This window comes from Akebia trifoliata, chromosome 3 (assembly GCF_017979445.1).
Source record: "Akebia trifoliata isolate Shusen 1 chromosome 3, ASM1797944v1, whole genome shotgun sequence".
Lineage (NCBI taxonomy): Eukaryota > Viridiplantae > Streptophyta > Magnoliopsida > Ranunculales > Lardizabalaceae > Akebia > Akebia trifoliata.
In genome coordinates this window covers 44,833,298-44,844,250 of record NC_141377.1, presented here as the reverse complement: position 1 = coordinate 44,844,250, position 10,953 = coordinate 44,833,298, and the positions used below count along the sequence as shown (strand labels likewise).

Here is a 10,953-nt window from a genome sequence, read left to right as displayed (position 1 = left end):
CCCGAGAATCTAAGAGCTTTTGGTAGAATCCATTACTTCCTTCTAAATGGGTTCAATTATCTTTTATGCAAGAAATTTTCATAAACTAATATGAAGATTTGAGGGATCAAAGAGAGGATCCCCAAAATCTAGGGATCACAGGGAAGTCTTACATAAGGGACAAAGATCAATAGAGAAGGGACATTTTTATAGGTGAATTGAGAGCTTTACTTCAGGAAAGATTATCTTGGTTCTTGTCTAACTTGGACATCGGAGGATTCTTGGCAGCTACCACATTGGAGCTACTAGGAGGTTAAAGGAGCGAAGAAACAATATCAGAGTTGCAGATTAAGTTGTTGAAGGTTAGCTTGGAATTACCTCTGCAGAAGTGATAATTATTGTAACTTTTAGTTAATGGTTCAATTTTTGATTATTGAGTCAAATTTATTCTTAGAATTTTGAAAAAAGTGAATTGTTGGCACTAAATCACATCTCTTGGTTGAGTATTCTCCATTGTATTGAAGACTAGCAATCATGTTGGTTCAATGGTGCCCAATGGTCCTCTATAGTCTATACAAAGATAGATATCTAAATCCAAAAATCACAATTTAGAAATTTTCTCTAGTGCATATTTAGCTTTCTGTACGCCCGTCACTACTGTGTTCACGATTGGTTAATCCTGTAAGTCTTATTTCACTAAAGAGATCATCCTAGTAAGACTGGATGGTGTATGCAATCCATGCCTCAATCATCCATTTAAATCAATAAATCCCTCATTTTTATTTTATTTAATTTGCAAATCCTTATAGAATCTCAATTCTCCTCTTCCCATATTTGTGTGCCAAATTTTTATAACAATCTTAAAATCCATTTTTTTCCCACTTAATTGTTTTCTACATCAGCAAATTTTCTACTACAATTTCACTATGGTAAAAGAACAAATCTTGGAAGACGGATTTTAAAATTAAAAATGTGAGACTTGAATTTCTAAAATTCAAACCTTTTAACAGAAAAAATTCTTCAATTAATTATGAACGATAATTGTTTTCCTAGTCTGGGTGGTGTACTTGGTTATCACGCTAGTCTCACACACTAGAGGTCCCCAGTTCGAACCTGGGCTCTCGGGTGTAGAACAACTTGATGACGTATGTCCCTTTTAAATTTACATCAAGAAATCTTGTAATTGGGCCTAAAATTGCTTAAAATCTACAAAATACAGAGGAATATTAGGAGATAAGGTAGGTGGCCATAGTTATCAAATATTTTGTTGTGGACCATGGGCCCAACACTACAAGCAGATAGTTTGTTCAGTTACGATCTATGACTTACAACTGAAGACTAAAGTTGTAGAATTTTTATTACTAACTACAATAATTACATCATTACATATAAGTACAACAGCAAGACGTGATTACAGCTATAGCATAATGGCTTCTTAATTTGGTTTAGTCCTTTTTAGTTAAGGACTAAAACAATCCATGATCATAAAAATGGTAGCCTCAGAGTAGACAACCTTCGAAGAATCTGACTTGAATCGCCGAACGAATGAAGCCCCTTCTTCCTTTTTAACCGCCTTGTCTGACTCGACTTCACTGGGTGTCGAAGAATCCCTTGAGAGCATTTTCTGACCCTTCTCACGCAGCTTTGCCATCTCGTTCATCCACATATCGATCAATCCAGACATATTGTTCTAAGCGAATAAGAGATAGAGAGATCTTGAAAATGGGATGTGTGTTGGTAAGTGTGTTTTGATGTTCAGATTTGATGAAAGAAAGGTATGCGGGTGGGACTATATATATAATAATAGTGGAAGGAACCAAACTCAACTCTCAAAGCAGTGAAAACAAGGGGTACTCAGCCGTTTTAGTGGTTTTGCTTTGTCGGGGCCCACGGGCGCACACTTTATTATTGTGGCAGATATCTATGTGCTAATTCCATGGATCAATATGGCCCGATAAGCGATTATCTCAATGACGTAAACTATTTATTTATTATGGTGGCTATTTGGGATAAGAGCAAATTACCAAAATGGAGCATGAAAATTGAAAATTTTAAAAAATGGTGCACTATTCAAATTAATTTTGAAAATGATAAATTACCATTTTCGAAAATAACTTTTTTTTTACCAAAATGATAAGAAATAAAATGAACGATAATTTCTGTAATTTTCGTATAAAAAATACCATTTTCTCTTTGTTCTACCTTTTTACCATTTTAACAATTCACATTTACGAAAACCAACTCTTTTTATATCTGTCTTTAACCTCTTACCATTGTCACCCTTTACTAGCTAAGTAATTTCAACATAAAGTTAAAAAGGGGTATTTTTGGTAAGAATATTACAGAATTACTGTTCATTTTAATTTTTTTTATCATTTTAATAATAATAATTTATTTTCAAAAATGGTAAATTACCATTTTCATAATCAATTTGAATAATGCATCATTTTCTGAAATTTTCAATTTTTAGTGCATGTTTTGGTAAATTAGCCTTTGGGATATCCTCCGTATTCAAATTGTTGACATAGCAGGAGTCCAGGACCTCAATTTGTTTTGGAAGAATAATTAAAAGCAACCTCAATGCTCTCATTTTCAAGTTCTAGTAGAAATCTTGATTTTTGATAAAAAAGTCAATCATTTTCTATTAAAATCGTGTCTTGTTAGTTAAATTTGAAGGTTGAAGAGACAGGTCTTAAAGATTGAAGATGATTGGTTTTCAAAGATTTTTAACTAAAGATTGAAGACCGCATTTTACATTATTTTCTATTAGTCTCTCTCTCCAGAAAAAAAAAATATATATATTGAAATTAAGGGGTATGTAATAATCTGTTTGAAAACATAAGGGTATTTCAAGTTTTCACCCAAATGTGGGCCATGTCTAAATCATCTTTTATAAAATGTATCTTATTTTTTAATTTCTTTTAATTATTATTTTGCCGTTGGGGAGTAGCCTGATATCTCCAGTACCAAAATGAGTTGTTCTTTTAGTTGGTAATTAATTTGTGTAAATAGCACATCATGAAGAGACATACACCACATCAACCAATTAAATTGTTGTGGATTTGAAGATACCTGTTTAACATAATTATAAATAAAGTAATAAAGAAAATCAAAGAACACTAAGATTTACGTGATTCAGTAACGATGTCTATATCTACGGATAGATCCAATCTTTTTCACTAAAAAATTCAAAGGGGACAATACAAGAAAAAAAACCCAAAATTTTAATCCAAAATCTAAATCTTAGAACCCTTGTACTCCCTTGTCCTTTCTATCCCAAAACCCTAATCCTTCTAAAAGTCCCATAACATTATTATTTGTAAGGTACCAAACGAGGAACTTATCCCGACAATTAGATGTAGATCCCATGTAATGGCTGAGATGAAAGACACAAATTGTGATACGTGCGTCCAATCATACTACTATACTTCCATTTAGTCCATGGATTTTGTAATTTAGGTAATGGTTACTCTACAATGTTGTTGAACTATGTATCAGCAAATGTTTCTATACGTAGGAAATGAGCTGATGATGTATTAGAATGAATGATTAGACCAACAAACTCATTATATGTCACCCAGTCTCCATTTATGTTAATGGTGATGAGGCTAGTCATAAAGAACCAAGGACTTTATCATCCTTTTGCACTATCTCAAACTTTTATTGAATAACTCTTGAGCTTAATTAGAAGGACAAAATTTAAACAACCAAAGCTCTGCTGAAATCGTTTATGAGAACAGACTCATTTTATTTCCTTTGGTTCCTGTCCTCTTCCCAAGGACTGCTTCCATTCTTTGTCCCTGAATTGTTGTAATCTCGATTTATTCAGGAAAAGAAGCCACCTCTCCTGTCTACTCATGCTGATGTGTACACTCACATACAATTGGCGACTGACATATTTGCTTATGTGTGATTGATGATCGATGTTTACATTCACATGCTTAGGACCTTATTTGCACCCCCTTATAATTCGCAACTGACATATATGCTCACATGTGATGTGATTGATGATTCAAATGCTTAAGACCTTATTTGCACCTCCTATAATTTGGATCTTTCAAATATTAGGCTTCTCAAATATCAACCTATTGATTTTTTTTTTTTCCCTCGGATGTATCAATCTTTGGATATACTTAAACTCTTTTTCGATTGGATCTTTTATATCATTGTCACTTCATCCAATGCCCACAAATCCAACTTTCATAAATCTCAAGTAATGTGTGGGTATAACAGAACTTCTCTATCGATAAAAAAAAATATACTTATCAATAGACTACCCTTTTTAAAATTTTGTTCTAATTCCCTGAAAATTGACTTTGTGATATCAATCACGTCCTTAGTTCAAGTAAGTGTTAGGAATAGAACGAAGGCACCAATTTCAGATTTACTTTCGATCAGCTGCCGATTGATTGGAAGAACTTTCTTTGTCAGACAATCATTCACCGAACCCTAGCTCGTACCAGAAGAAATCTAATACTTGATCTATGACGCTCTCATTTCTCTCTCATCTTTGAACATAAAAATAGTTCAATTTCTACTTTCAGATCATACCCTCACACCCAATTAAGAGAATAATCATGCTTGATTTTGGATCTGGCATCAATGAAAAGCAATCATAGGAGTTGGATTTGAGCACACCATGAAGTGAACAGCTCAGAAATTAGATAGCATGCTCGGTAGATGGGTTTCAGTCGGAAGTGCAGATGAGGGGGAGCAAGAAGAATTCATTAGATGTGAGATGCTGCCCATGATACTTGTATCTGTGGTTATGATGTTGAAAGTTTGAAACCATCGTTAAGTCTACTTTCTAGTGAGAAGAGTAGTCCTTGCAGCACAATATCTCATGATGCAATACTGCTACAGAGCGCTTTAGCTGATAAACAAGAGCGTAATGAGATGAAGAAAGAGGATTGTGAGACACACAGGAAGGGAGCCCCTTCTCTTGACTTTGGGAACCACACACTCACTTTCTCTTTAGAACTTACTGTGTTTGTTTGGACTTTTGAGGATTTACTTGGTATTTTTCTTTATTTTGTATTTGATTTCAAATTTTATACGGTTGCCTGACATATGAGAGATACATTTTCAAAGTTGTCCAGTTTTAAAAAAATGATCCAGCACAAGTGCCTTTCGCCTGGATCCCATTAAAAAGAAAAAAACTTTCACCCTGGCAATCCCAAATATACATGGTGCACTGCACTTAAAATTATGAGGAAAGAGGAGAAGAAAAAAACAATCTTCAGTTTATTTCTTCTCTTTGCCCAATTGGTACTGTCCCCATTTGATTGTTTCACACTAAGAAAGAAAACGTGCAAACATAAATTTCCATTCATCTAAAGAACTTTTTCTTCACAGCAACAACAACAATTTTAATATCAATGAACAGTAGTTTTGACCATAATCTACAGAATTCGCTAACCTCAAAATACTAGCACTCATGTGCTGCCTCAAGAGTTATTGTCTTCAAATACACATCATAAAATACCACGTGTACAGATACAAGAAGGTTTACATGTCCAACATGTCTGGGGAGATACCACAAAGGGATCAGTAGGAATTTTGTACTAATGCACAAGAAGTAAAACATCAAATCTTGACTGTCAAGCATGCATAAGATAAATATCTCCCAAGAGACCACCAATATCCACTGAAATGAAAAGGATGGGAGAAACTACACGGTGGCTTCTATGGGATCACCACCCTCATACCCACTCAATTTCTGCTTCGCTTCTTGCATTAGTGTTTTTACCACTTCACTGAACCGGCGCCGGAAGGTTGGCAGCCTTGAGACTGTCAAACAAATGCCTTGCAACCTGATTTAAAATTTTGAACATATTTGCAAAAGTAAGTAGAAGATAGAAGGGTCTGATGGTCCCTTTTCCCCCCTCCTATTCAGTAAAATGATCTGAGGCCATGAGAATAAAGGGGAAAAAGGAAGGCCCAGCAGGCAAGAATTAAATACATACGTTATGAAAAGAAAAACTCTTCCTTGGCTTTAAACAACGAAAATGAAATAAACTCTCCTAAAGAAAAGGATATATATATATATATCTAAAAGTAATGTACCTCCTACTTATGCCCTCCAACTGAGCTCTTCTAATATCATCACTTGGAGGGACTCCAACATTCTGCAAAGCTTCTATTCTCTGAGTATCACCACAGTATAGAGACAACTTGCTCAGATACAACTCTTCAGATTCAACTAAATTTAGACTCTTAAGCTGCTCTTTAATAAGACACATGGGATCATATAGCCAGTCGAAAATCCTTCCCTCGGGCCTATTCAAATATGTTAATTCAGTATTATCACCTGATATAACATGAAAAAGTAGTGAATGGTTAGCTGTCGTTCGGAACCAACATCAAGAGGCATTTTCATAAGAGGAAACAATGTGGTATGGGTCCCACGAAGGATGAAGCTTTGGCTATCCACACGTGATCAGTGGACACATCCATCAATTCAAACTGACCAGCTGGTTTGACATTTAAAGCAACTAGGAATTGGCATGTGCAAATGCACATGTTTTACAAGGGTCTTTTGTAATTAATAACTAAAAGAATTTTACGATAAATAGAAAAATGGATATTTTTGTAATTTAAAAAATTTACTAACTTGATTTTAGGGATGTGGAAATAATGGGATTGTAATTTTATTGATTATTGACAAAAACAACCTTGATAGTATTAAGTTCGAATGTAAAAGTGGGAGGCATTTTCGAGATTCCACTTATGTGATTTAGGGATATGGGATTGTGTTCGGTGCGCCGTTTTTTTCATTGCAAATCCAATGTGTTTAATTTCAACCAATATGACCCATGCACACAATTCATGTTCTATAGTAACGTGTCACCTTACTTATCTTAATTCTTCTCAAAATAGTAGTAAAGACATAGGTGATGTGGCATCACCATACAGTATATGATGTGGCAGCACTAAGTGACAAAAAAAAGACGAAACAAATTTACTTTTTATATAGGTAGAGGATTTTGAGGTCGTGGATTCAAGTCCAGCTTACCCATAAAAATAAAAATAAAACAATTTTAAACTGACCAGATCATGAAGCACCTCTTGGCTCAGCCACAGCCCAAAACAACCGCACCAAATTACTTTCTTACTACCTTATTTGAAACAATGCACAACAAGTTACTCGGATTAAATGATTGCAATTGTCCAACGAGTTCTGTTTTGGGGTTGTGGTAAATCCAGAAGGCATCATTAATTTGATGATGAATAAGATAAATAAGATCATAAATTTGGATAGAGCCAAAAGAGGCATGGCCCCAACATACACAGTGGGGCACAGCCTCCCACTGTATTTTGTCTGCTGCAAAATAAAACATATAATTTGTGATAGGAATCTGTTCATACCCATTATGAATCCAGTGGAACCACTCTTGATTGATTTGAAGAAGCATTGAAGGAATGTACAAGCAGGAACTCCTATGTTAATTATCTTGTTCTTTGAGTGCTGCCATTCCTCAAGATCCTGTATCCCAATGGCTCCATCTCTTAGAAGCACTTCTCCAGTACGCTTACACCCTTTAAAGAAAATATCCCATATCTGATACATGCATCGATACCAACAATTAACAAATATAAGGTAAAAATATTGGCCACTCAAGGCCATAAACCATTTATACTATCTAATTACGAGACATATTCAAAGAAGTAATAAACGTTAATAAAAATCTGAAAATAGATAAGAAGTCAAGAAATTAATTATAAATACTAAAAATGTCTGTAGCATAAATGTTACGTATTTGTACATGAAATTAAGTGCTAGCAACGGTGTTAGCTGGGTAAAGTACAACAGTGTTATTCTTACCACGATAGCTTTTAGAGCTGTGACTTTGTCAGAAGATGTCCTCGTTAGGGTATGCTTAGCATGAACAGCCTCAATACGTTCGTGTAGTCCCTTTAGAGGAAAATGGTGCGGACCATCATCAACTGCCTCACGATACTTAGGTCTGGCTGCCCAAATGAACAGAATCTATGATATGGTACATTGAGAAGTTACTCAAACTTTAACAAAAATACCTTATTGTACCCATTTTAGAGAAGATTGGTAGTAAACAGAAAACAAGAAAGGGTTTGTAGGGTAAAGAGATCCGGAATTCACATCTTCAAAGGAGTATTGATAAGGAACTACCATGTGATGCACAACTTACACACCTCGGAAAGCATGACCCTTCTTGCAAGGAGAGGATATCGTTCGTGTACTCATCAAACAAGGCCACACTAGCAACAACATAGATTAATCCTTTCTTCGTAGAATTTTCCTAACACACAAAACATATTAAGATTATAAACACAACTTCTGCATAATATTTTTTTTTCTAACAAAATGAAAGTATATACAACTAAAAGCCCATTAGCTGCTAAAGGCATCATTTAGGGTGGCAGACACGAGGAAGTAACCAGCTTACAAGCATTAGATGATCAAAACCATACCTGATATGCAACAACAGCAGCATAAAGTCCAAAACCAAAGCTTGCAATAAGTCCACCTAAAACAGCTAAAATAACTGCAAATGGCCACAGCAAAATCAGAAAGGCAGCAAAGGGGACACAGACAGTCTCCAAGAAGGGCCCCGACCTTCCGATAAGATCTTCAACCAATCTATGCCATCCTTTGAATAGCATGATGGGAGCTTTATAAATCACTAGAAGGGTAATAATAGGCACATCCAAGAAAACCCCAAGAGCTGCTGCTATGATGCATCCTGGTAACACAAGAAGCCTGTAATATGAAAAGGAGAGATTAGGTTCATCACAAGTGTTGAATCCAGTTCAGGGACTGTAAATAACTTCATGTGGAATTCATCCATATTACTATGTCAAAAACAAATATTTTAGTCATAATTAAAAGAAGAAGCAAACACTTCCAATTTTCCATACAACATAGATCTTTCCAATAGAAAAACAAGTTTTAGTATATTTATGAGGGAAGATATGGGGGGTGAAACACCCCAGTTCAATTTATTTATTTATTTTTTTTTATAAGATAAATCAAAATAAGAGTGATGCTACTGCATGTGTTAGGATGTGTGTTGGGTTGTGTCGACATGCATAGATGTTGAAATTATTGGCATGGAAAAATAAATAAATAAAGAAGTGTTGTTAATGCTATTCCATATAGATAAAGTCTATGAAACTGACCACAGGTGAAACACCCTAGTACCATAAAAGTAAATTCGGTATAATATTGTATTCTCAAACTAATAAATGCAACAAGATTTACAATGTAAGATTGGAAGTTCAAAATCCAACTTGTGCCAGACAGTTTCCTGCCTTGATAATCTAATATGCGAGCATGCATGTGTAAATCTTCATGTAATGCAACTACAATCAACCCATTTATGGCTCTAAAAAATATGTCGGTTCCCCATACATTTGAAATGTGTTTTTCAAAATTTATGTAAGTCTATTTGTCCATTTTCCAATTGATTTAAAAAAACCCATAACCATCTTCTTGTGCCCCAAACAAAAAAACCAAATCACAATAAATCAAAGCTCTTACTTGAGTTCTAAGGGCTTCTCGTCCTCTTTTGCCTCAAGCAACTCATCCATCACTGAGAAATAAGAATGGAAGGAAAAATCCCCAAAGTCACGTACAATGGTGCAAGCCCCCCAAACATTGGTCCAAGTACCATCCTATAGTAGAGTAATTGCACTTCTTAAACATTAATTTTTATCCAACATATAACCCAAATTATAAACACACATACACACAGCCAGTTGAATGATTCAAAATGTGACATAAGAACACGACAATTACCGTGATGCATCGAATCAACTTGTTTGCAACACCCGGTTTGCTGATGACCCTGAAAGTCTCCATAAGGGGCCAACCAAATGCATACCCAACTCCCATAATCACACTCCCGAATACACCGATGAGTGTCCATATAGCTATTGGAATGGGCAGAGATAGAATTAAGGCACCCTTCATAAATGGACCAAATTTTTTCGATCTGTCCGAAATCAATAACCAATCAAAGGAAATCAAGACACTTCAAAAATTGACCATTTTGTCCAAATTCAATAAAAATTGCTACCATTAATTAATTCATTCTAGTGAAAAAAAGCTAATAAAATCAAGAAAAATTAAAGAGAGTGAAGTAATTAATACTTGACAATGCAGTAGGCAGACCAACATAAATGCAAAGGCCATAATCCCATAACAATCCCAAGATCACCAAAAGCGATTACTAGAAACACAAAGGGGCTGAACATAGCAGCTGCACATGTACGTTAGATTGGTTACAAATCAAAACCCAGATACAAAGAAACCCTAATTATAAAAAATAAAAATAAAATTAACACCTTTAATCATTCCGAGCATAAATAGAAACACAAAAACAGGGATGAAGAGGATGGAGTACGCTATGTAAGCCAGAATTCCGTGAGGAACCTCCATTGTTCTTCGATAAAAAGGGAAAAAAAAAACCCTGTTTTCGCACTTGAACTAGGGTTTTGTGGACACCTGAAATGGGATGAAAATGAATCGAGGAAGACTCATGGAGGCAAACAACAGAAAGTCAGACAAAAATAAAAAATATATATCTTATATTATTTGTGGAGAACGTATAAAATACGTTATGGGCCCCACGGAGAGCTGTTTTTTCAAAGAAATAGATAGGAATATTTGACACGCAAACAACCCCACATGAGTCAAAACTAGTGTGCCTTTTGTTCACTGTCCAACGGCCATTTGACATGTGGCATAAATGACTTCAGTAACTCTCTCCTGCCCAAGGGGGTAAACGGAAATTGTCTGATCGTGTATCACATTGGCATTCAATAACATGATCCGACGATAACATATTATTTGCAAAACAATAATATGTTTCACTAAAAATAAATAGATGAGTTGATGATTTTTATTTTCAAAAATTAAAATCATAAATTTAAGAAGAAATGACAAATTTTAAGTTTATATAAATTTTTTAAGAAATTTTAAAATATAAAAGA

At 34.8% G+C, this 10,953-nt stretch overlaps 1 protein-coding gene across 1 annotated transcript; it reads right to left on the bottom strand.

Annotated features, from left to right (window-relative positions):
- Positions 1-5,282: 5,282 nt before the first annotated feature.
- Positions 5,283-10,527, bottom strand: LOC147407275 (putative membrane protein At3g27390). Its single transcript, XM_086435754.1, has 10 exons — positions 10,306-10,527; positions 10,112-10,220; positions 9,758-9,953; positions 9,500-9,633; positions 8,431-8,719; positions 8,152-8,258; positions 7,805-7,946; positions 7,348-7,540; positions 6,046-6,289; positions 5,283-5,792 (listed from the first exon to the last, which is right to left on the bottom strand). The coding sequence occupies exons 1-10, from the start codon at positions 10,397-10,399 to the stop codon at positions 5,651-5,653; spliced, it is 1,650 nt and encodes a 549-aa protein (XP_086291880.1). The 5' UTR covers positions 10,400-10,527; the 3' UTR covers positions 5,283-5,650.
- Between the last annotated feature and the right edge of the window lie 426 nt (positions 10,528-10,953).

Bases quoted from the DNA above. Each gene is read 5' to 3' on its own strand.
- LOC147407275 (XM_086435754.1), bottom strand. From the start codon at position 10,399: ATGGAGGTTCCTCACGGAATTCTGGCTTACATAGCGTACTCCATCCTC. The intron at 8,720-9,499 runs GTAAGAGCTTTG...TTCATATTACAG, and splicing joins GAGAAGCCCTTAGAACTCAA to GCTTCTTGTGTTACCAGGAT. The intron at 5,793-6,045 runs GTACATTACTTT...ATTTTAAATCAG, and splicing joins TTGGAGGGCATAAGTAGGAG to GTTGCAAGGCATTTGTTTGA.